The 25,204-nt window shown below is 43.6% G+C and overlaps 2 protein-coding genes across 7 annotated transcripts in view; one reads left to right on the plus strand and one right to left on the minus strand.

The window, feature by feature from the left end:
- The window catches only part of USP28 (ubiquitin specific peptidase 28), a 35,286-nt gene extending 13,450 nt beyond the window's left edge, over positions 1-21,836 (plus strand). For 3 of the 6 annotated variants that reach the window (XM_028707478.2, XM_077919707.1, XM_028707483.2), the window contains 16 exons: positions 943-1,070; positions 1,250-1,345; positions 2,258-2,422; positions 3,136-3,347; positions 5,350-5,420; positions 6,373-6,604; positions 8,895-9,083; positions 9,600-9,745; positions 9,906-10,091; positions 11,036-11,131; positions 12,628-12,806; positions 13,163-13,241; positions 14,514-14,593; positions 15,837-15,960; positions 16,874-17,069; positions 20,436-21,836. In XM_028707478.2, coding sequence (XP_028563311.2) covers positions 943-1,070; positions 1,250-1,345; positions 2,258-2,422; positions 3,136-3,347; positions 5,350-5,420; positions 6,373-6,604; positions 8,895-9,083; positions 9,600-9,745; positions 9,906-10,091; positions 11,036-11,131; positions 12,628-12,806; positions 13,163-13,241; positions 14,514-14,593; positions 15,837-15,960; positions 16,874-17,069; positions 20,436-20,611 — 2,355 coding nt within the window. In that variant the 3' untranslated portion in view covers positions 20,612-21,836. The remainder of the gene's footprint in view (positions 1-942; positions 1,071-1,249; positions 1,346-2,257; positions 2,423-3,135; positions 3,348-5,349; positions 5,421-6,372; positions 6,605-8,894; positions 9,084-9,599; positions 9,746-9,905; positions 10,092-11,035; positions 11,132-12,627; positions 12,807-13,162; positions 13,242-14,513; positions 14,594-15,836; positions 15,961-16,873; positions 17,070-20,435) is intronic. The other 3 variants (XM_028707479.2, XM_028707480.2, XM_028707481.2) reach the window with 3 other exon arrangements.
- A 2,111-nt stretch (positions 21,837-23,947) lies between these two features.
- CLDN25 (claudin 25) lies at positions 23,948-24,660 on the minus strand. The gene has a single exon (XM_028708764.2). It carries the CDS (start codon positions 24,656-24,658, stop codon positions 23,948-23,950), a length of 711 nt encoding a protein of 236 aa, XP_028564597.2. The 5' UTR covers positions 24,659-24,660.
- Between the last annotated feature and the right edge of the window lie 544 nt (positions 24,661-25,204).

Below are 25,204 nucleotides of genomic sequence, written 5' to 3' on the forward strand. Positions count from 1 at the left end.
TGTAAGGCAAATCATCTTGAGTGATTTAAGCTCTGTAGTTTAGGATCCCAGGAAGCTTAAAAGCAAAAAACCTTAGCCAGAGGCAATTTTTTACTTAACCCTTTAAATCTTTTTTGTATATCTCCAGCCATCTTAGAACTGCATCTTAAATCTTAACCTTTCTGTTCACATATGCAAAGAAAGCTTTAGTAGGCTGATGTGTTGGGAATAGTCAGGAATGCTCTCACTCTGTTCAGTTAATAAGAGTTAGTTCTGCTTTCTCATCTATAGTTAAATTATCAGCTTTTGTAGGTCAAAGAATAAGGATTGCTTTTTAAGAAACCTATGGATTTTTTTAAAAAATGTCCCTATGTTACATTCAATTGCTAAGGTAAAAGTTGTGGCAACTAGGATAACTTTTAAAAAGTGCATCATGCCAACTAATTACAAATAGCTCTAAACAGAGGGTGTGATTTATTTATATTTTATCGTGCAAGCTTTGTCTAGCTCTAGATGCCAGAAGTCTATTAAAAGCTTAGAAGATGGAACCATTGGCAAGATATTTCCATCATGGATTTTAATATCAGCAGCTAGAAAACTCTTCTGCTCAGTGTCTATTTGAAACAGTTTCCAACTTGGCAGTTTTTAGTTGTGATTCTAAGGCTTGTTTGGGTTGCTCTGTAACCTTAAGCCTTTGTACACACCCAGCAATTTAAGGTGGGCTCAGCTTGACTTTAAAATCAGTATTCAGAAATAGCCTATAACTAAATGTACAAAATAACATACATGGATCGCCCCTCCCCCCTGGGTATGGCACATGACTTCCTATGGTCGATAGATATGGTGAGATCTCTGGTATCTTACATATTTTCTGTAATTAAGTCCTGCTTGAAGCTGCTTGAAAATTACGTGAAGAAAGTCTAGTATCCTTCTCCTGTCCTAAAACCTTTTTTTGTGTTCCAGCGCTGGTTTACAAAACTTCCTCCTGTGTTGACTTTTGAACTTTCCCGTTTTGAGTTCAATCAGTCGCTTGGGCAGCCAGAGAAGATACACAACAAGCTAGAATTTCCACAGATAATTTATATGGACAGGTGAGATGTTAACTGGTAGTATCATATGCAAAAGCTCAGAGCATCAGACTTTACCCTCAAGGCCTGCTGAAGTAATGTTGGCATGACTGCATCAGTCTTTGTAATGATTCATGTGTACTTTTGAATGGGAGGATTGATGCTACAAAAAGAGACCGCACAAATAAGTGTTTGTCCTTTAGGTTCCTGTATGGTAACAAAAAGCTTGTTCAAGCCAAAAGAGAAGAGATCAAGAAACTGAAGGATCAGATAACGGTTCTACAACAGAAACTGGAAAGGTAGGTGGTCGGTTTTTCGAACTACAAAACTTCATGTTTCCATAGTCAAACTGTTATGTATGGTGGTCAGTCCATGATTACAGCAGCAGTGTCAAAATCACATTTCCCCACATGTAATTAATATGAACGCATTGGACTGGTGTGTTTTTCACTCATTTTGGGATCTGTGAGTGCAGTCTTGGTGGGAGCCTCCACCTCTCTCCAGTCATTTCAATGATCTCTCAGAGTGGCAAGGAAAAGCTTTCTCTCTATGACTTCTCCCTCTTCTCCAGCCTGCAAAGGGTCACACGACTATATCCTGCTTCTGTCTAGCCACATTTATTGTAGCTGCTGGATGAGTCCAAAGCAAATTTCCTGAGGAGGGCAAGCTTTTATCCAGCATTGGACACACACACACAAGGACATGGATTGAAGGCTTGGCTGTTAAGGTTCTCATGTGGCTTGTAGTTGAGACACAATAAGTTCCTTAACCAGTCCTTGGCATTCCACCATGAACAATAACTTTTACTTTATATTACTGTTGGGTAATATAGGCAAATACTGCACTAACTATCACTGCTTGTTTTGGGGCCCATCTTATGTTCAAGGTCAGAATAGGAAGTGGTCTCCATGCGTGTTGACTGACTTTTAGAAAGGCCTACAAACAGATGCCTCTTCCTTCTTGGGTTATTATGCCTGATGTTATAGAATCCAACTTTCAGTGGTAGTTTATCATGCAGTTTTTCATGGTAGTTAAAATTTAAATTAGATTTACAGTATTACTTGGGCATATGCCAGATATTTAGAATAATTTAAAGCATATGCCCATTAGAATAATTTAAAGTATACAGGGATTCAATAAACTTAATTGGTGTTTTTATAAAGTAGGATATAAATAACATATCATAATTCTCTTTGATTTACTCTCTTTAGGTACACAAGATACGGTTCTGGTGCCAGCCGCTTCCCTTTACCAGACATGCTGCAGTATGTTCTTGAATTTGCAGGTACTAGGCTGCCCGGGGCTGCCACCTGCACTCAAGACTTGACACCAGTAGCTGAATGCCAAACTTCAGAGACTCCTCCAACGCAAAGCAGGTAAAGAACTGATTTTCCTAAGATATCATTTGCAGCCTCACCTTGATTCCAGAAATCTTGTTATCCTTTTATATATTCTTTCCATTTCCTTGCTTTCCATCTTTCCAATGAAGGACGTGGTTGAAAGCTGAGTGATGCCATTCTGACAGAGTTTGGTTTTTCATCGAGGTTGATTTAAAACGAGAAAAATAAGTTGTCAGCGATTCAAATTGTTGTAACTTGATGTATGCTGTTTTGGGGGGTCTTTGGCCAAAAAAGCATCATTATGGGGATGCGGGTGGCGCTGTGGGTTAAGCCACAGAGCCTAGGACTTGCCGATCAAAAGGTTGGCGGTTCGAATCCCCGCAACGAAGTGAGCTCCCGTTGCTCAGTCCCTGCTCCTGCCAACCTAGCAGTTCGAAAGCATGTCAAAGTACAAGTAGATAAATAGTTACCGCTCCGGCGGGAAGGTAAACGTCGTTTCCGTGCGCTGCTCTGGTTTGCCAGAAGCGGCTTAGTCATGCTGGCCACATGACCTGGAAGCTGTACGCCGGCTCCCTTGGCCAGTAAAGCGAGATGAGCACCGCAACCCCAGAGTCAGTCAAGACTGGACCTAATGGTCAGGGGTCCCTTTACCTTTTTATAGCTCATTAGGTGGCTGCTGAGTACACTTCAGAGAAGTGTTGGTTTCCATTTGCTGGGAACTGTAGCATCGATTATCCTTCTCTTAATAGGGTGACAGTAACACAAGCTGAAAGTGTCAAGGGTGTAGCCTCTACCCTAGCCACATCTTGCCAGGAACCAAACAATGAACCCCTCCAGTTTCCCAGACTTCCTGCGAAGGTGCCAGAAGGTCACGTCCCTCGTGAGATCACAAAGGATGAAATAAGTCTTCTTGTGGCCTGCCTGCAACGATGGAGAGAAGAGGTTGAACAAGACATAAAAGGTCTGTGCCCGGATAGTGCCCACCCTATTACAGTGGTACCTTGGTTCCCGAATGGCTTAGTTGACAAATAAATCGGCTCCCGAACACCACAAACCTGGAAGTATTCCAGTTTGCGAATGCTTTTCGGAAGCCAAACACCCGTTTTGGCTGTCGGCATCGTTTCCGGGGCTAATCAGCCAATCAGAAGCCGCGCCTTGGTTTTTGAATGTTTTGGAAGTCAAATAGACTTTCATAGCAGATTGAGTTTGAGAACCAAGGTACCACTGTATTGCATTTGTTTTTTGTTTTTTAAATTGTAAGCTTTTACTGTATTTTAAATGGTCCTGGGAGCTTATGGTGAAAGGTGGAAGGTGGACAGAAATTAACAACAACAACAACTTCCAGTTGGAGCTAGAGTCACTGACTTTCATTGGGTATATTCAGGGCTGTTCATTCTCTGCCCCATGCCAATGCAAAATAAACAGTGTCAACTTTCATGGAAACATGCTTATTCTAAATTCAGTTATTTCACCTGCTTGCTTCATTTGAAGTTTGAAAGCTTAGTAAGTGTTGGCATATTGTAGGATGCAGACTCTGAGCTGGAGGAGCCTGTATCCTATTATATGTGATGCATTTTTCACTTGATTATCAGCTGCTTTAGAGACCTGCTGAAAGGCAAGAAATAAATACTTTAAATGCAGGCTGCTCTTAATCTGCCTGCACATTTTTCTTTATTAAACCTCCACAGCAATTGAGACTTCTGCCGGTAACCGTATTCTTCACAAAACATCAATAGCCTTGGCAATTTTCATGATTACTTTCTTTATAAATTGAAGTAATTTCTAACCCATTCTTCATTGTTCACCCAATCCCAGAGTGGGATGCGACATTCAAATACAGTAAATGTGGAAATGGACAGTATGCTAACAAAGCTACAGCAGCTGAACCAAGGGCACTCCTTTAGTCAAATGCTTGGGTGAAATCATCACCTGGTACCCTTCTGTGATAGAATTTTGGATATAGGAGCTGAAGTACTGTAAATCAAGGCTTCCAATATCATTCTCTGAAGCTGCTCTGGAAGAATGGTGTGGTTAGTAGTATCAAAAGCCACTGAGAGATTGAGGAGAATCAACAGAGCTGCACTTCTCCATCTTTCTTCTGATGAAGGCCTAGTTTCAGGCTGGAATGGGTCTTCTAGATCAGTGTTTCCCAAACGTTTTTGGGCAACGGCACACCTGTTTACCGGAAAAAAATCTCGCGGCACACCACCATTAAAGCCCCGCCCCCGTGACGTCATTCGGGGAGCCGGCGGCCCGGGCCTGAGCTGGAAGGAGAGGCGGTGCTTTTCGGCACAAGGCAATCGGCCTGGAATTGTTTCCCGCGCGCTGCGAAAGGGAACAGCTGCGGTCGCGCGAACCCTCCGGCGCTGGGAGGGGAAAGGGCGGAGTCGCAGAGCACCAGCTGGCCGAGCGGTTGCGCGCAGCGTTGCGCTTTTGGAGAGCGTGCGGCTGCTGCTAGGGGATCCGGGGACGTGAGCAGGCCTGGCCCGACCCGGGTTGAAGGAGGGCAAGCCGGCAGCGCGCCAAGTGAGTTCGGTTGCGCACGACGGCCCCCGCTCCCCCCACCCCCGCCGGATCCTCGCCGCCGCCGCCTCTCGCCCGCCTCCCTCCCACGGCACACCACCCGATGTCTCACGGCACAGTAGTGTGCCGCGGAACACCGGTTGGGAAACACTGTTCTAGATAATCAGTTTCTTCCAAGAATGTCTGGAGTTGAGAGGCCCCTCCCTGTTAATTACTTCCCTGTGGAACGAGGCATGTGGTCTGAGAGTTATTAAGATTGTCCAGGGAGAACTTTCAAAGAATGGGTGCACTGGTGCCTCCTTCAAGGCAGCAAGAAACTGCTTGTCATGCAGCAGTGCATGGATTTGAATGTGGGTAAATATTTGTGTTGCCTGTGTCCTAGAAATGCTTAACAGTTAACGCAAGATCAAACATAAGTATTGAATTGTTTTGATTAACAGACCTGAATGCTTCTATTGCACTGCTTTCCCAGTCTATTGACCAGATGTACTCAGATCCTTTGCTTCATCAGGTAGGATATTTTGACTTTTTGTTGAGATTATGTTTTTCTGTTCTTGTGCTAGCACTGGTACATGCTGGCAGTGCATGCTGTTAATTAAGTTCATTTACAGTTTTCTTGAAAGCAATATCATCTTATTGTATTGTTGAACCTAAAGTAATTCTCTGATCTGTCCACGTAAAACTAGTTTACTAAAGCCCAGCCTTTTCAAGCAGGCGTTTGGATTCTATATGATATCCTGCAAATAATGAAATTACCTTGCTGTGGAATGGTATTGCTAATGGGATTCATTAAAACTTGTTCTCAGACACAGGCACTTTCCATTTTTCTACCTTACAATATTTCCTGTACTTGTTTCAGTGAGCTGTAGATGCTGTTGTAAATATTAATAACTGGTGGAGTTGGTCCAGTTTTCTCTCCTTATCCCTTCAAAATACATTACTAGGCCTGTTCAGATACTGTACCTTGCTGAAAGACGGAGAGCTGCTTCTTTCATGCTTAGAGGTATTTCTGCCCTTTTCCTCCAGCACGTAATGAATCAAATGCTGGGTGTGTCCTGGATTATACAGTGTCTGCTTCTTGGCTCCTCATCTTAAAAGGCTTGGGTTTCAAGATTCTGCCATCATATTAGTGGAGTTACGTTGTATAATCTTGGTTTTTCCCAATAAATGGTTTGTAATCCTCTGTGTCAATCTGCCAGGTGTTTTCTGGGTAGTTCGGGCTTTGACCCTTAAAATTCACACTTGTCACAATGACTCTGAAGCACTGCTTTCTGCCAACTAAAACCATATTACTCTGAGAAGAAAAGAATCTGTCCCTCTCTGTGTGAAGCCAGGATTGTATGAATGGATAGTTCTTAACAGGCACAACAGCTGGGAATGTGCCTGGCTGAATCTGGCCTGAGGTCATGTTACTTCACCTGCTAAAAATAAGCCTGTTGTGTATGTGTGTGCATATTTTGCAGGTCCCTTACCACTTGCATGCTGTCTTGGTCCATGAAGGCCAGGCCAACGCTGGCCATTACTGGGCCTACATCTACAACCAGCCCCGAAAAAGCTGGCTCAAGTATAATGACATCTCTGTGACAGAGTCGTCTTGGGAAGAACTGGAGAGGGACTCTTTTGGAGGCCTGAGGAACGCCAGTGCCTACTGCCTGATGTACATAAATAAAAAGCTACCACACTTTGCTGCTGCTGGTAAGGACTTTGAAATGCTTACTTAGAATCATAGAATCATAGAGTTGGAAGAGACCACAAGGGCCATCGAGTCCAACCCCCTGCCAAGCAGGAAACACCATCAGAGCACTCCTGACATATGGTTGTCAAGCCTCTGCTTAAAGACCTCCAAAGAAGGAGACTCCACCACACTCCTTGGCAGCAAATTCCACTGTCGAACAGCTCTTACTGTCAGGAAGTTCTTCCTAATGTTTAGGTGGAATCTTCTTTCTTGTAGTTTGGATCCATTGCTCCGTGTCCGCTTCTCTGGAGCAGCAGAAAACAACCTTTCTCCCTCCTCTATATGACATCCTTTTATATATTTGAACATGGCTATCATATCACCCCTTAACCTCCTCTTCTCCAGGCTAAACATGCCCAGCTCCCATAGCCGTTCCTTGTCTGAGTGATCTTGAGCTATTGGTTCTGTAAGCACTTTTCTGCAATGCACCCAGTCCCTGCTTGTGGCTCATGGTTGATTCTTGATTGTGTGGGAAGGTCTGTAGGGACTTGGGGTTTGGGCTAAGTGATCTCTTCTAAGCAACTGTTTTTCTAGACGCATCTAGTTGTGTATAGAAATGGTACAGTAAAAAGGGTACAGTACTGGAGTGTAAGATGTCTAGCCTGCATTTAATGCTGTTTGAAATCTTGACTGCCTTCTGCAATGCAGGAGTGAGTCCTGAGAGTGATCCTAACTGGGCCAAAGTAACAGCCAACATCCATATGAGGACAGAGATGTTGGCTTAGCTCAGTACATGCTTCCTTCAGGTTGATGATATGCTCTATTCAGATACCTGTCTTCTGGAGCAGTCTAGAAAATTGGCTTGTGCAGGGTAAAAAGATGAACAAGTAAAGAGCATGCAGGCAAGCAGCTGACCATTGCCATCTCTCATGGCATCTTCCTCCTTTTCTCTGGAGCACTGAAAAGACATCTAGTCCATTGGGGTTTGGGAAGTGGTGTGAAGCACACCTAAGTAGTCCAGCTGATCTCTCACCACCTCTCACCGTCTTTGCCCTGAATGCTGGCGGTTGGAAACCATCATTGGGTGCCAGTTGGATTGAAATGAGGTATTTTATTTTCCCTACTTCCTACATGCATTCCCCATCTTCACTCTAAGGAGCTCCAGGTGTCCTATATAGTGTTCATCCTTCCATTTTTAACCTCACAACAACCCTGTGAGAGAGGTTAGGCTGAGAGACCTAGTAACTGGCCTGAGATCACCCAGTTGAGCTACATGGTCCAACTGGGTTCTGAATCCTGGTCTCTCAGGTCCTGCTTCTGACATTCTTTAACTATACTGGCTCTAAACCCCATACCAGTGGTGCATGTTTGGGATAGAAGCAGCTTCAGTTTATTTGTATCTCCCATTCAGGATTGTTCTGGATCAAAAGGCAGCACAGAGATCATCTTAATAAAATTCCATTCCAACCAACCCTACCCCAATTTAAATGTAGACGTGGACCAGGATAAGCATAAAGATTTATAAGAAGCTGAACGAATCCTCCAGGCATCGATGGGTTGACAGAGCAGAGGAGTAATAAATTAGGAGCTAATGGTTTGGGAGGGGTTGGCGCCTTCCCTAGGTCCCTTTGTACATCATTTGCATTTTGAGCCTTAGCAGTAGGTGTGTGGATGTGTAAAAGGTAAAGAACCCCTGGATGGTTAAGTCCTGTCAAAGACGACTCTGAGGTTGCAGCACTCATCTCACTTTCAGGCCAAGGGAGCCGGTGTTTGTCCACAGGCAGCTTTCCAGGTCATGTGGTCAGCATGACTAAACTGCTTCTGGCGCAACAGAACACCGTGACGGAAACCAGAATGCACGGAAACGCCGTTTACCTTCCCACCGAAGCAATACCTATTTATCTATTTACACTGGCATGCTTTCAAAGTGTTAGGTTGGCAGGGGCTGGGTCGGGGCAATGGGAGCTCACTCCATCGCAGGGATTCGAACCGCCGACCTTCTGATTGGCAAGCCCAAGAGGCTCAGTGGTATAGACCACAGTGCCACCCACGTACCGTGGGTGTGTAGCTCCCCCCTGCCCCGATAGGGTGGTGTGTAGACCCAAATCCATTTCTATAACTGTCTGCAACTTCTGTCCAAGGTGCTCAGATAAGTAGGGGTGACCCATAGTATTAATAAACAAAGGTTTCACTGTAGGCTATTATTTCACAAAGTGTTTTGGTTTAATAGTGAGCCCAACAAGTATTCAGAGGTAGGATGCAAGGGGCAAACGAGCACCAGCACCTTCTGGATATTTTCCCTTTGATTAGATTATGTTAATGGGCAGACCCAGAGAGAAGTGGAATCTCTGCCTCTGGAGCTCCAGCACTACATCCAAGAAGACAACTGGAGGCTTGAACAAGAGGTGGCAGAGTGGGAGGAGCAGTCGAGCAAGATGGCGCAGATGGATCAGTCATCACCAGCAGAGTCTCAGGACCTCTCTTCTGACTTGGGACAAGGTGAGAAAAGCAGTCAATCTCTTTGCGTGCCTCTCCCAATGCCGGTTGTTCAGCCCTCTGGCTTACTGGATCGCTGAGAGTGACGAGGCAGTCCCGGTGCTTAAATTTCTATAAGAAGCCCTGTGTGGACTTTACCTCCCGTATTGACTTGCCCTATGTATTGAGATGATTTTCAGAGGTTCTTCCAAAGCCCCTGCCATTTAGAGGTAATGCAGATTGGTTGCTATCTGTAGAATTCCCTCACTGAGGATGATCCTTGGCACCAGCCTTGTTATCTTTTTATTCTTCCAGATTTATTAATGCATTACTTATAAGACACAGGCTGCTGTTTTTGTCCCGCTCATTGGAAGCATTGCTCAAAAGGTAGAATATAAATCTTTGCCCTCCCACACAAGCTGTAGCTCAAGGCCAGGCACGACCCAGGTTCTAACGTTTTGTCTAGTTCTCATGTTTTTCTAAATGTCTTGCTGGACGTAGAGAGTAAATTGTACACTACGCTTATTTTTCTCTCCTCAGAAAGATCTTGTTCCTCCAGCTCTGAACGGATGGCACATTCCCTCTCCTCCGAACATGCCATGATTGCCAAGGAACAGACGGCTCAAGCCATTGCCAAGACAGCTGATGCATATGAGAAGGCTGGTGGATTGGCAGCTCTTGACAAGGTGAAAATAGCAATTGTTGGGCTTCTGGACCTTTGTAGCCACCCTTTTCCATGCCTCTGCCCCCTGCCTCCTCTTGCTTGAACCTTTTTTTGCTTTGCTGGCCTGCCTTTCATTTCCCTTTCTGATTTCTTTCTGTTTTCTTATCTCTGTGTGACAACAGTCAAAGGAGGCAGAACCAGTGCAGCACCTCCCAGAAGAAGCAAACCCCACCACTCAGCCAGAAGAGCCACAGGATGCTAAGGGGATAGAGCTTTCTGCCCCACCCAGCTCACAGATCTCTGAAGTGGATATCCCCAGTGTGGGAAAGATTCTAGTTAGATCAGATGCAGATGGATATAATGAAGAGGTACACAGCTATGTGTCTGTGTGTCTTTTTTGCAGCAAGCAAAAATGTTGGGGATGAGCATCTTTCATTCTGAGGCATTGCGAACTAGGGAAGATGCCAGACACTGCCCTCTTTCCCATTTCAGATGGGTTGTGCTTGGAAGTAAACATCCCAGAGCTGTCTCTCAAACCATCCAAATGGCGGGGCTTAGGATTGTAGACTTTCCAACCAGTGGTTTGGTTTCTTTGACATGAGAGTACTCCCCAAGGTTGCTCACTTAAAAATAAAAATACTAAAGCTACCAAGGTCTTTTTGCCATCCAAGGCCGCAGCTGGTGAAGCCACATAACATTCTGAAAACATGGCAGCAGCCCTAGTCTTTTGACTGCTCTCCTGTGCACGGAAGCAATCCTGACAGCACCATCATGTTTCTCTCTGGATTGAATGGACAGTATGTTTTAGGCCTGGGGATTTTCAGCATGTGAGTGAGGACTGGTAGGTTAAGTAAGCCAGTTGCTAGCAACCTGCTGTGGAGTAGGTGGACCTGTGCATGATGCCACTGTCATCCCATACAGGAAACGGGCATGGGTCAGGACTTGGGTGATGTATCACTGCATCCCCTTAAATGCCCTTAATTCCTGCTCATCTTTCATTAGACCCTCTCAATGCATATGTGGACACTTAAGTCATAGTTGGTAGAGGGGTGAACAAATGTTTGAACAGATCAAAGTAACTTAACAATCACGAAGGGCAATCTTCAACTGGTTGCTTCCATGACCATACAGGTTGGGGCTGATGGGAGTTGCAGTTCAGAATTCAAACATCTGGAAGGCCCCAGATATGGAAGAAGATAGAACCCTGACTCTGGACTCTGCATGTCTTAGCTCTTACCTGTTCCGACTCTTTCATCGTGTAGCATTTTTCATTTTTCCTCTCTCCATCTTTCTTTTTTCTTCTTTCTGTCAGATGATGCTCAGTCCTGCCATGCAAGGTGTGATCCTGGCTATTGCTAAAGCCCGTCAAACCTTTGATCGGGATGGGTCTGAAGCAGGGCTAGTTAAGGTACTATTGTACACATTGGCCTCTTGGCAGCGGAGAAATGCAATGAAACATTGGCTACAGATGTCACATGGCTGTTCCTTTGTTTTTCCGCCCTGCGATGTCTTGATTGCAGAGATCATTTGTTCCGTCACAAGAGGTTGATATCCTGTGACGTTGCTTGCTCCCCCATCCACTTTGAGGAAGCAGGATGCTTCCCAGGAGTCTTCTAAGTCCTCCACTGAGATAACAAGACTGCTGCTGCTCTTAAAGCATAAACATTCCACTCTGAGTAGAAGTTTATTGGATGCTCACCAAAGTGCAGCTCCCTCCACTACTGCTATTGGATATATATATATTACAAGGTGTGGTCTTTTCATGACCAAGGGAAGCACTGGACTGGCTTGTGAAGCTTCTTTCTAGTCCTAGAGAGGGTGGCATCCTGATTTTCCTTCATTCATCCTTCCTCTACATAAGGAGGGCTTCTCCCTGTAGTTAGAAAAGTTAGAACCTAGAGATAACCATTTATCCTATTCTGCTTTTCCCCCTGCTTGGGGGTATTGTTAGGGGTTGAGGGGGCAGGGATTGCTGCTTTTATTGATATTTTTGTATATTTATTTTAGATCTTATGATTTTTATGCAAATTCTTTAATTTGGTTGTACTTTTTGATGTTTTATTTATTGTTTATGACCACTTTTGTTATATTTGTAATTGTGCAGGGCTTTTTTTTACATGTTGTAAGCCACCTTGAGTGTGGTTTTAACCTTGGAAAGGCAACATATAAATAAAATGATGCATTTGTGTATGTATATTGTTAAGAAAACTTTTGTCTGGTATCCATTGAGCCTGTTTCTCAGCTGTAGAATTCTCCAAATGAGGACTCGTGTTTCTAGCTCAGGTTCTGGACATCTCAAGAAATCTTGCTGTCTCAAAGTGGATAGGTGGAAATTGCCCATCTTTCAGGAAATCCACTGAATGATTGGTGAAGGCCAATGCGCTGGGAATTTTCTTAATAGCCCTGCAGCCTTCTGGAAACAGGCTAAAGTGCCAACTGCCGTCAGAAGCAAAACTTGCATCATCATCATCATCATTATTATTATTATTATTATTATTATTAATGTTTATTGAGTTTATATACCGTCCTATACCTGGAGGTCTCAGGGCAGTTCACAGAAAAGATCACAACATTTGTAGAGATCAGTTTGTTCCTGTTGTTGGAGTTGTGCGCTGAATAAAATCCTCAGTATTGCTTCACTGGATTATATGGCACTAGCTTTTGCGTACCAGTTCCAAGGAGCTACTTTGACATGGTTGGAGCAAGGCCTCATGACAGTCATCTGCAGAGCAAAGCAAGACCTTGCGGTTGCTTGGCTTCATAGGACTTTAATTTCAGCACATCCAGCTTAAGTTGGTCATGAGCAACTTATTTGATAATAATGTCCCTCAAAGTCTAAGAATTGCTGGCATTGTGGATTCATAATTGTCAGGCTGATATTGTTCCAATTCTTGGCTTTATTAGGCATTCCATGAAGAATACTCCAGGCTGTACTCGCTGTCAACAGAGACTCCAACACCACAAAATGACCCCCGGCTTCAGCACGTCCTAGTTTACTTCCTGCAGAACAATGCGCCAAAGCAAGTGGTGGAACGGACTCTTCTGGAGCAGTTTGCAGACAAAAACCTCAGCTATGATGAAAGGTTTGTTCAGAACACGTAAGCTGGAATGTCTTCTGTGTGAAGAAAGGAAGGGCACAGAATTGCTTTGAAAGTGCTATATGGGGGCTTTGTTTGGTAGGAGTGGTGTTCAGTGACTTTGATAGCACTGATCAGTATTAGATGGTTAAAGAGATTTTTATTGTTCTGTGTTTTAGCTCTCCATTTCTAACTTGCATTTCCCCCTCAATGGGCCAAGAAGGCAGCTTCCAGCAAGTCAGCGCTGCTTGCACCTCTAAAATATATAGATGTAATATCAAAACAAGCTAAATCTACGTTTCAGTTTACATTCTCTGGCTTTTGGGGGTCACTTCACTAAGCTTTCTCCTTTCCATGAACAGATCGATTAGCATTATGAAGGTAGCTCGAGCTAAGTTGAAAGAGATTGGTCCTGATGAGGTGGACATGGAAGAGTATAAGGTAAGGAGCCTCAGCCCTAAAGTGTTAGGTCTGGTTTATATCTTTGTGTCAAAGCTGCAGCCTAATTGTTAGGTGAGCAAATGCTACTCTTAAGACCAAAAAAGTAAAATCGGTTTCCTTCAGATAAGTGATGATCACTTAGTTTCTTCAGAGTTGTGTTTTGAGGGTTACTTGCTCTGTCTGAGTTGTCTGTATTTCCTCTTGCCCTATCACCTATCCTGGATAAAATCTGTTCCACACATAAAACAGTAGCAGAAATAAGAGTGCCCTGCCCCCCCCCCCCCCCGCGCGCGCATCCCATTTAGGTATTACGGTAAATTTTGTAGCATTCTGTTCATCCATTTTCAGTAGAAATGTGTCTACAGCATTTTTAAAGTGTCTGGCTTGCTGAGACACCACAGAGTGTTTCAGGTGCTCCCTTTGCTGTCTTGTAGACATCCTGCTTCACATTCACTTCAGGATTCATCTGAATTCAGCACACAGCCTTACTGCATATACCCAAAATGAGGGTGAAGTGCATAATAGGCATCTTGTAATTAGTAAGTGGGCTATGATTCCTCTCTCCACCGGGCCTAGGGCGGGGCCTGACAGGCTTCATAAGAAGTGCTGCTTCTGCAGCTGCCCAGCAAGGACTGGGGTATTTGGGGGGAAATTTTGTCAGGAGTTTTTGCCGTTATTGATACTAATTTTTTGTATATTTTTATGTGGACATTGTTCAGTTTGGTTATGTAGTCTTGATGTGTTTTATTTTCATGACTACTTTGCTATATTCATAACCATAAATCTTTTCATATTGTAAGCCGCCTTGAGCGTTGTTTTAACGGTGGAAAGGTGGCATTTAAATAAAATCATGATGATGATGATTACCGTATTTTTTCCGTGTATTAGACAAGGTTTTTTGACTCAAAAATCACGTCCAAAACCAGGGGTCGTCCTATACACGGATGTGGGGGGGGAGAAGTGGCACGCGCACGAGCGCAACTTCCCACGATGCCGCTGCACGTGGGAAACGATCTAGGGAGTGTTTCCTGCCCGCAGCTTCATGGGGGGAGAAACTCAACAACTTTGGACCACCTCCCCTCATTTTCTTAAAATTGAGTCCCCCAAAATAGGAGGGAGGGGGTCTTATACATGGGGGCGTCTTATAGATGGAAAAATGTGGTGCCCAAAAGCAACAAGAGAAAAGGAGCAATATGAGAAAAGCCAGGTGTGAATAAAGTGGGACTTACTGAACCAATAACGGATTGTGACCATTTTCTTTTTCTGGCACAGAAATGGCACGAAGACTACAGTTTGTTTCGCAAAGTATCTGTTTACCTCTTAACAGGCTTGGAACTGTATCAGAATAAACAGTAAGTTTGTGAAAATTGCTTCTAAAGGTTGTGATGAAGATTTGGAAGGTAGCTGAGGATTGGTGGTTATATTCTTAGACTCAACACAGAAGGTTGAAATCTTTGGTGGTGCATCATAGCAAGTAGAAATTAGGGACGACTTGAGTGGGGAAGTACTGCTTTTCCACTGTGTATAATCATAATCATAATTTATTATTTATATCCCGCCCATCCCCGGGCAGCTTCCAGCAAAATATTAAAATACATGATGTTGCTACTTCCGCATCTGTGTCTTCTCATGAACACTTTGGCTCAAAAGGTTTCATTTTGTCTGGAAAGGTGAATTAGTAAGACTTCAGCAAACTTGGACAAGCCTTCTTCTAATGGACACAGACGTGTCCATAGTCTATACATAAGGATGGTGAAGAAGGGTGGTGCTAGGATGCTTGTGGTAATCCCTCATGCACTGAGGGAAGAGCAGGAACTTCTGAACAGGGTACAGTTGTGTTCCTGTGAATTTTGGTCAATGTGCTAATTTGTGGGCCAGCTCTTACTAGGCAGCTGTCCTCCTACAGAGTGGTGCACGGGCTACACTGGGGAAATGTTCCTAGCTCATTTAAGCAAAGCATCCCTTCCCAGTTATTTGTATTCCAAAAGGGCTCATTTTCTGAACACAGGGAAGTAGTTAACAGATGGGTATAGCCAGTGCTTTTTTAGGGGTACTCTCATTTTGACTCAAATAACCATTTTATAGTTCAAATCAGGGAAAAATAAATACAGTAAATGGACAAAAGTACAAAGAACATGCATTACCTCATATTACACAGCTCACAGTCACTTCACATTGGCATGAAGTTGTATGCACTAACATCTTCCCGATTCCTCTGCTAGATTCCAACTCCTACGTCACACATTAAAACATTCACTTCCATCTGAAACACTGTGACAGGAAATGAGGATGCCGTCGGGAGTAACAATGGAACTGATGATTCACCATGTTATTCAACAGAACTGACAATTCACCGTGCTAGAGAAGAAACTAAAAGTTTTTAAAAATTTGGTTTCTTCCATTAGATTCACAAAATGTTCAGGGGTATGCGTTACCCCAGCGTACCCCCAGAAAAAAAGCACTAGGTATAGCCATGTGTCCCAAGCAAGTATAAGAGCTATGAATGGCTGCTGTAGTTTGCAGTAAATGTTTGCTTGCACAACCTGTTTTAATTCTGAAGATTGCAGCTCTCACCCTCTTTCCTGTTCTTATAAGGTACTATGAAGCTCTGACCTATCTGGTGTATGCCTATCAGAGCAATCTGACCTTGAGGAGGAAGGGAGCCAACAGAGGCGCCAATGCATCTTTAATTGCTCTGTACAGAAGAAAATGTCTCTTGGTTGGTATTAACCCCTTTTCCCCTCCCACCACCCCTTCAGGGAGCTTGCTGGTAGAATGATCTGCTTCCAAATCATTGCTTTGTTTTCAATCTTCATCTTATTCTCATGTGCAGATCCAATTCTTTATGGAAATGGAGTTTACTCCTTTAATACACTGTTGTCCTCACAGTGCCATTGCTCTTCCTTGCATAGTTTTAATTTTCTGGTGGTCTTGGCTCTTATATGGGTGCTGCTTTCTCCACCCCTTCATGTATTGTCTTTATAGTATGCTAAGGGATGTGGGTGGCGCTGTAGTCTAAACCACTGAGCCTCTTGGGCTTGCTGATCAGAAGGCCGGCAGTTTGAATCCCCGCAATGGGGTGAGCTCCCATTACTCTGTCCCAGCTCCTGCCAACCTAGCAGTTCGAAAGCACACCAGTGCAAGTAGATAAATAGGTACCGCTGTGGCGGGAAGGTAAACATCGTTTTTGTGCATTCTGGTTTCCATCACGGTGTTCTGTTGCACCAGCAGTGGTTTAGTCCTGCTGGTCACATGACCCAGAACACTGTCTGTGGGACAAATGCCGGCTCCCTCGGCCTGAAAGTGAAATGAGCACTGCAACCCCATAGTCGCCTTTGACTGGACTTAATAGCCCCGGCGTCCTTTACCTTTATAGTGTGCTTTATCTTTTGGTTCCTGAATGGGTTAGTGAAAACCTCTCTCAGGTTGGGGCATTTTGCAGGGAGGGGAATATCTGGCAGATGTTTGGGCTCTTTTTTGCCATGGCAGTGTAAAAACAAGCAAACCAGAACCCCTAAATGTTCAGCTGCACTCTAAAACTTGCCACAGGAAGCATTGCGGAAAGTGACAGACACCAGGCTGAGCTGTTGCCAAAGACCCATAAATGTGTTTCTCATATCACTTTGCCACAGAAGTTGAACGATGCTGCAGCAGCTCTGTTTGAAAGTAGCAATGAGTTGAGTGTGGATGAAGGTGTGAACATCTTGAATGAGCTGATCATCCCCTGCATGCACCTCCTCATCAGCAATGATACCTCAAAGGATGACCTGGATGCCGTTGAGGTCATGAGAAATCGTTGGTGTGCTTACCTGGGAAAGGACATGAATGGTAAGAAAGGGGGTCCTGGACCTCTTACTCTGTGCTGCTATCATCCTGTCTCTCGCCTAGTATTGCTAGTCTTTTTATATATATATATATATAATTTTTTATTGGGTTTTCACATTTTATATAGACAACACAAACACACAAAGACAAAAACAAACATGTATAATTTCAAATCCTTACTTTCATAACCACTTTCCCTGACTTCCCCTCACCTCCCCTTCATGCATCCCAATTCCAAGAGTTAGCTCAGCAAGTTCTTATCTCTCATCCTTACAATATTATTATCATTTTTTAACTTGATTCTTCTTAATTAACCAAATTTAACTTATACACAGCTATTATAAACATTACATCCTTTTCTAAGGTCGACCCAGATTCCCTTCCACAAATTTCCCCTTTTCATATTAATTATTGGTCCTGATAACTAAACACCAAAAAGCTTAAAAGTTCTTAAAATTCTACTCTCATCCCCCCCCTTCCCGGTTTCAGTCCCATCCCAAAAAAAAGAATAATTGTCCACAATGACAGTTCTTAGCCTGGATTTCTCACGTCCGAGGCCTTCAAATCTCTGTCAGTCTCTCTCTGCCGATTTTGTTGGTAGCCCTTTATGTTGGACAGCAGGTCTCGAAGGAGCTCTATCTCTGTAAAATCGAAGTTTCTTCCAACCAGTCCTCCATGTTCAAAAGTGGAGCTCCAATCATATTTCTTACTTCTTTTCAACCCAAATGTTCCAAATGTCCCAGAGGCTCCCTCTTTCATCTTAAGCTGATTTGTAATCCATGAATCTTCCGATCTCCCCATAAGGAGATCACTCCATTCTTCATTCTTAGCTTCTGTCCAAGTTTTCATAAGCCACATCTTACTTTCCTTGTATTCCACAATTGTAGGCTTCTGGTTGGTCATTTCCACCTGCACTTTTTCCGCTCCTTCTTCCCTCTCCTCAATTTCTGACAATATCTCTTCTGGTTCGGCTGCAGAATTTTTTCCAGTCAAGTCCTTAGCACAGTCAGCAGAGTTGCTTACTTTAAAATTCAAGGTCACAATCCTTATAGCCATATCTGTAGTCTGGTCTTGTAATTTTCCCACGAAAAAGAACATTTTTTCAAGCTCGGCCTGTAATTTTCCATCTGCAGCCATTGTAATGCCTCAGAATTCCCCCTAGAGGGATTCTGGTTACTTAATAATCCTTTTCCAACAGTCCGTTACCTTGTTATTTATTTCTTCTTTGTTTCCAACAACTTAAGTTTACATGTAACACACTTAGTCCGCAAAGAGAGTAAATAACAAGTCTTTCTACCTTTGACAGCTCGTTTGACAGCTGTCAAACTCCTTATGTCTCCTCACCAGGCACACTCGCAGGACACTCCCGGGGTCCGGGGGGGGGGGGGTTACACAGCAACTTCTAAAATTCAGCACTTATCCTCCAGCACAAAACTTCTTATGCCAATCGTGAAATTAATATCTTTTGTCTCACAAGGAGAGGAATGGTCTCTCCACCTTAGTTATCCAATTCTTGCTTTAGATCATCTGCAAGGGGGGGGGGGGTGCGGACTTACTTTTAGCACATCCCCCGGTCGTACCGAATTCAAAGGGAAAAAATTTTCCAGCCCCAATTCCGTTCTACACACGGGTTGATTTTTTTCCAGTCCGAATTTTCAAGGAAAAAAGTCAGCGCTCTCCGGCCAAGTATTGCTAGTCTTTGTGTACCTTTTGACTGTTTTTCTAAAGACTGTCAGTAAAATGCCCTTGCACAATTCAGATAATCCGCAATATTTGCATTTTGCTTAGCCCTAAAGCGAAGGTGGCAAAATGTCGCCCTCCAGATGTCAGCTGGACTACAACTCCTATCATATCTGGCTATTGGCCTTGCTGGCTGAGGCTGATGGGAGTTGGAGTTCAACAGCATCTGGTGGGCTACAGCATCTAAAGTTTACTGGAGAGACTGCCTTCTTGAATTACTAGATCTCTGTGTTCAAAATATGGGATTTGATTCTTTCATTTCCCCTCTTGTTCGCAAGCAGAAGTAACACCTGCCTCTCGTCAGTCATACTTGTGTGGGGCGTTCCAGTTATAGCAGTTTGCTGTGTACGCCAAGCAGCATTCTCCTGGGGTGAGGAATGATAGAAAATGTTTTGTTGTTGCCAGAAATTACTTGTACATGTTGCATCTGTACCTGGCACATCCTGTGACCAAAGGTACACACTGATCAGAAAACTTACTTTTAAATCTTCACGTGGCATGTCAGTCTTTACCCCAGAGATTCCAGGGGCAGGGGGCAGAATATTACTGAACATATCATGAATTAAAATAAGCACACACGACCTGGAAGTTAATCTGTTGTGCATTTTTCTTGGCTAGATTTTAATACATTGGTTTAAGGGACACGGGTGGCGCTGTGGGTAAAACCTCAGTGCCTAGGACTTGCCGATCATATGGTCGGCAGTTTGAATTCCTGCGGCGGGGTGAGCTCCCATCTTTCGGTCCCAAGCTCCTGCCCACCTAGCAGTTCGAAAGCACCCTTAAGTGCGAGTAGATAAATAGGTACCGCTTTATAGTGGGAAGGTAAACAGCGTTTCCGTGTGCTGCGCTGGTGCTGGCTCGCCAGAGCAGCTTCGTCACGCTGGCCACGTTACCCAGAAGTGTCTCCGGACAGCGCCAGCCTCTTAAGTGAGATGGGCGCACAACCCTAGAGTTGGACACGACTGGCCCGTACGGGCAGGGATACCTTTTAATACATTGGTTAAACTTTGTTCACTTCAGCCAGCAGGGGGTGTCAGGAAGAAGTATTGGCCCTAAAATACTATTTCAAAATAGACAAAAGCTCTGGTTTCTGCAGTTGAGTTTGCTTGCATTCTGCTTTCATGAACTGCTTTCATGAAAAAGCTTTTTCACATCTGCAATTCAGACTTGCAGATAGCTGCTAACGGTGAGAAATATTTCCTTTTAGATAAGTAGCTTATCTAACCAGTACCACCTTGTAAAATGCAGGTGGTTGTGAATTGGGTACAACTTAAAAGGTATCTCTTACTGTGCACTGAGAATGAGGTGCTGTTGCAAGTGTTTGCAAGTTGGGTTTGTAGACATCCGTGATGTCTGCAACTCTGTCTTCACGAGTGTTTATGGGAAGTGCTTGGTGAAGTTGTCAATAAGTGCCCTTTAACTTGTAAATGCCATTATGTTGCTTTGAAGGAGTGGGAGAAGGGGGAACATGATTGAGGGAACTTCCAGATTTATATACAGATAAGCATTCCAGAGTTTTTCTGCATCTTCTTACATTTCACAATCTTAGTTTCAACAAGACATCAAAGCATAGATTTGTTGCTATTGGGTTGCTGTTATTGTTGTTGTTATTTGGCTCTTGTCTTACAGAGGACCTGCAGCTAAAACTGAGTGAATTCCTACCCCGCCTGCTAGATTGTTCCTCCGAGGGCATAGTTCTGAAAGAACCACCCAAGATCCGCCCCAATTCTCCCTACGATCTCTGCAGCCGATTTGCAGCTGTCATGGAATCTATTCACGGGGCCTCGACTGTCACTGTCAAATAAAAACTGCCGACTGTACTGCATTAAGCTCTGGAGACCACAGGCCCACCAGCGTGTGGAATCCAGCTGCCGACCACCTTTTGGAATGGAGCAAGGAAGAGAGATGCTACGTTGAGACAATCCACATTCAGACCTAACCAAAACTGTGCTTAGAAAAGGGCTAAATGGGACATGACACCCTCTGGTGTGCACCATATATGGGCAGGCACTAAATTAGAACGTGTCTTGAGGTTTCACTGTTTTACGTTGCCTATAACTGCGTTTGCCTTGGCTTCCTACAAGAACACGGTAGGAAGACACTTATTTTTTTAAACAGAAATTTTAAACACAGCATATTGTACATATATACTTCTGTTGTGCTCAATTCTTATGGAGTATACAGTGGTTTGATATGCTCATTGTGAGCATTCCATGCACACTCTGTTGTATTTTGAATGCACTTGCCACACATGCTGGTCTATTCATGTGTCACAATGCCAGCAGTATGTTATCAGTGCTGATAGCTGTTGTGCTGTCATTGCATATGACTGGGCCAACACAAGGGAGTGCATTTAAAGCACAATGGGGAGCATGTAACCTGGAGCCTGTTTAAACTGGACCTCATTGACATCGAAGCAGGACTGATTCAGGGAATAAGCCAGACAGTCGTAGGTAATTTTAAGAGCAATAATTCACATTCACCTTTTTCGTGGAAAAACACCTTAAAATGGGAGCCTATCAGTTGAGGCCCTTTCCATCAGATATCTCCTGATGTGGCGGTAACAGAAGAACCTGGTAGCCTGGGTTGTAAAAAATACAGGCATTCGTGCACACTGCGTTTGTGTATGCTATCAACTCAAAACACAGTTGATGCCATCAGGAGAAATGGTGATGGTGGCAATATTTTACAGTTGCTACAGAATTGCAAAAGTCATTCCAGGACAAGAATAGAGATGCAAAACAAAACCCCTAAGGAAACTGTTTTTCTGACCTCCCAAAGCATATCTCCTTTATTACCAATCACTGAATTTTCATTATCAGGCTAGTATCGGCAGTGACAAGGGCTCTGAAGTCAGGAATAATAAACCTTTATAAAAAGATACTGCTTAACTGGCAAAGTCTACTGCCAATATTTTTAAGCAATCTTTGTTTTACTGGAATACATTGGCAATCGGGATGTAAATGGAAATACATATTTGAGAAGCCTTTTTCTGTTTTAATTAAATGTGCAATAAAGAATTTTACCCTATTTAAATTTGTAGTGGATTGCTTTGTTTCTTTTGAGTTTTATAAGTCTCTCTAGACCAGGGGTCAGCAAACTTTTTCAGCAGGGGGCTGGTCCACTGTCCCTCAGACCTTGTGGGGGGCCAGACTATATTGGGGGAGGAACCAATTCCTATGCCCCACAAATAACCCAGAGATGCATTTTAAATAAAAGCACACATTTTACTCATGTAAAAACACACAGATTCCCAGACCGTCCACGGGCCAGATTTAGAAGGCGATTGGGCCAGATCCAGGCCCCGGGCCTTAGTTTGCCTACCCATGGTCTAGACTTTATCTTTCTCCTTTTCTCAACTGTGTTTGAACACTGGGAGTGTTTGCTATTGGATAATTTTTGCAAAGGTCACCACTGGATTAGCCATATAACATGACTTAGTCTGCATCCTACTTGCTTTGGTGCTAAGAATAGATTAATTGCTCCACTACTTCCAGTTGTGGTGTGCCTCATTATTTAGCCTGTGATGCTGATCCTTGGTCAATCTAAAACATTGAATGGTTAGTTTGGGGTGGACTGCTGTGCACATACGCTGGGCCCCTATGATTACATAGGTGTAAGGTTCCTGGAAAAGACCCTGATGTTGGGAAAGATTGAGGGCAGAAGGAGAAGGGGACGACAGAAGACGAGATGGTTGGACAGTGTTCTGAAGCTACCAGCATGAGTTTGACCAAACTGCGGGAGGCAGTGGAAGACAGGAGTGCCTGTCGTGCTCTGGTCCATGGGGTCACAAAGAGTCGGACATGACTAAACAACTAAACAACAACAAGGCTCCTGGGGGAAAAGTTGCTTGCCTTTACTTTTGACATTTTAGATTTGGGTGTTGCCAGGACTAAACAGGAGCCTAAGATGAGATACTGATATTTTAACTTTGCCATGGGCCTCTTAACCATCCAAGTATTTATGCTGTTTTTGCTCTGATTAACTTGTACAATTCAGAAGAGAGACTTATAAAACTCTTTCCCCCTCCCTGCCCCCAAATGAGAGCATCTATGTTATCAACAGAATCAGGCTTGCAAGTAATCCAGGCCTACCTAACCTTTCATTGAAAGGAGTTATATGTTGTTGATGAATGCAACTTGAAGGAGCTTCTGCCAAAGTTTCAATCTAGAATTACTTTCTTGAAGTTCAAAACTACTGCCATGTCTAATGTACTCATCTCATCTGATACCTGATTCAGTGCACAGGTGGGTTGAACGGTAAAGAGATCATCTTCATTCAACATCTACCATATGGATCCTAGGTTGCAAGCCTTTACCTACTTGCAGTGGAGTAAGACCCATTGAGTTTGAGGTGGGGTGGGCTTCTAAGCAGACCAGAATAAGATTGCACCGTTAGTAGGTGAAGTCAGTAGCAGAGACACCACAAATAATGAAACTGTAATTCGCAAGGTCTTTTTCTCTATGCTTCATGCTTCTATTTGAGAAGTGTCCATTTAGCTATTTCCCCCGAAACCCTATTACTGTGTTGTCTCAAAAGACAGAGATTTCTGATCCATGTGAAAAGCAAACAAACGGTTCATTATTTTTTTACAGTGCAATTAAGTACTCCTTAAAAGGTTTGACAATGCCTGTTGAATAAAACTTGATACCTTGCTATTGACATTGGATATCATAACTACAGCCAGTCTCCTTGACAAAAATTCTTTCCAGTGAAGGGGTATGTCATTAAACGGCCACTTTCCTGATTGTTTAGACTGAGGAAAAATTAGTCTTGCACAGAAAAGAACTGGGATTCTAATCCTGTATCCATTCCCCCGTCCCCATCTTAATATATTAATAATACTCTAGTGAATTTTGAAGAAAAACAATTTATTTCTATGCATTCATGTTTAAGTTTCCCGCATTGCAGTCATTGAGATGGGTATCCCTGTTGCCACTGAAAATGTCGCACAGCATGGAATGACACATGTAAGTACAGAATGTTTGCTTTCCCAAGCATATTTTTCAAAAAAAGTGCTCCATAAAGGATGCTTGGAAGGATCCTAGACAATAACCCAGTTTCCAGCCAGTCAGATATAAGCCATTCTGACCATCTTAAATGGTTCTCATGAAACCTGTAAAGAGACTTTAGCAGGCAGCTCAAATTACAAGGTCTGCATTTTTAGGTGGCAAGTACTGATGATGACTTTGTAACCTGGGATCCTTTCGCACTTCTGGCTTACGGTGGACAGCGAACTGCTTGGACTTTGTTTGGGTTTGTAGGAAACAAGCTGAGCAGATCAGAAGAAACCCACCTAGTATGAGGAAAAACCCAGCAAACCAGCCCAGGAATAATGCTTCGCCGAATTCCCACCTTGGGACAATCTCTGGCACAGTTTTATCCCAGAATTCTCGCACTACGTTGTAGGCAACCCAGGAGACGGGCGCAAGGGTTGCCATTCCGGAAATGCAGAAGAGAATTCCTCCGGCGATTCCGAGGCGTTTTTTCAGTCCCAGGTTTTGTTCCCTTATCTTCAGACAGTTCAACCCCAAAATAGAAGTACAGAGGGCAAGGAATCCCAGTCCATTAGAGAGAACCATTACAATCCTAGAGATTCTGAACTCCAAAGGGAGGGTTAAGAGGGAGCCATAGCTTTTGCACTCCATTATGTTTTCATCTTGAATGACGCAGGCATGCCAAAGCCCTGTGTTCCAGGTCTCCAATTCGTTCAATTCCAAGTTGAGGTTCTTCCAAAAAGGTATGGAAGTTGTAACACAAGAGGAGACCCAGCCGAAGAACGAGATCATTAATCCCCCCAATTGGCCTATAGTACTGTAGTGCCAAGCCATATTTGGACTCTCGACCAGCATACAAAACTCTCTGCCTTTGAATGTTCTCTATTCCAGATGAGCTTGATTCTTGCGGCAGAAGTTTTGATAGAGCTACGGTGTCATCAATATGCTGTAGGTTTCAATGGAGCCCATCTGAATTGGTGCTAGTTTTTTAAAAGAGCAGTGGAGGAGGAGCTGAAGAGAATACCACTCATTCCAAGGTGTGGCCAAGCTTTTCATATCTGGTTGGTTTTGCCTTTATCTGGAGGGGGAAAATTACAAATCCTAATTCAACTTAATTCATGTGTAAGGCAGAAATGTCAACGTACGGTAAATTGAATTGATGCAATCGACCAAGTCCCTTTCAGCATGCGAACGGGCACAGATGAGGCTGATGGAGCAACTTCTTCAAACAGATTCACCGAAATGTGGCACAAAGATAACTGTAGGTTTTGCAGTTTGAAATCCCACTATGCAGGTGTTCATTTCTACAGACCCTTTTGTGCAGAAACACTTTGTGCAGTACCGCCTCTGCAGAATTACCATATTACTGGCAGAGCATGTTGATCTTTTCACCAATTAGCC

The sequence above is a fragment of the Podarcis muralis genome, chromosome 15, assembly GCF_964188315.1.
Source record: "Podarcis muralis chromosome 15, rPodMur119.hap1.1, whole genome shotgun sequence".
NCBI lineage: Eukaryota > Metazoa > Chordata > Lepidosauria > Squamata > Lacertidae > Podarcis > Podarcis muralis.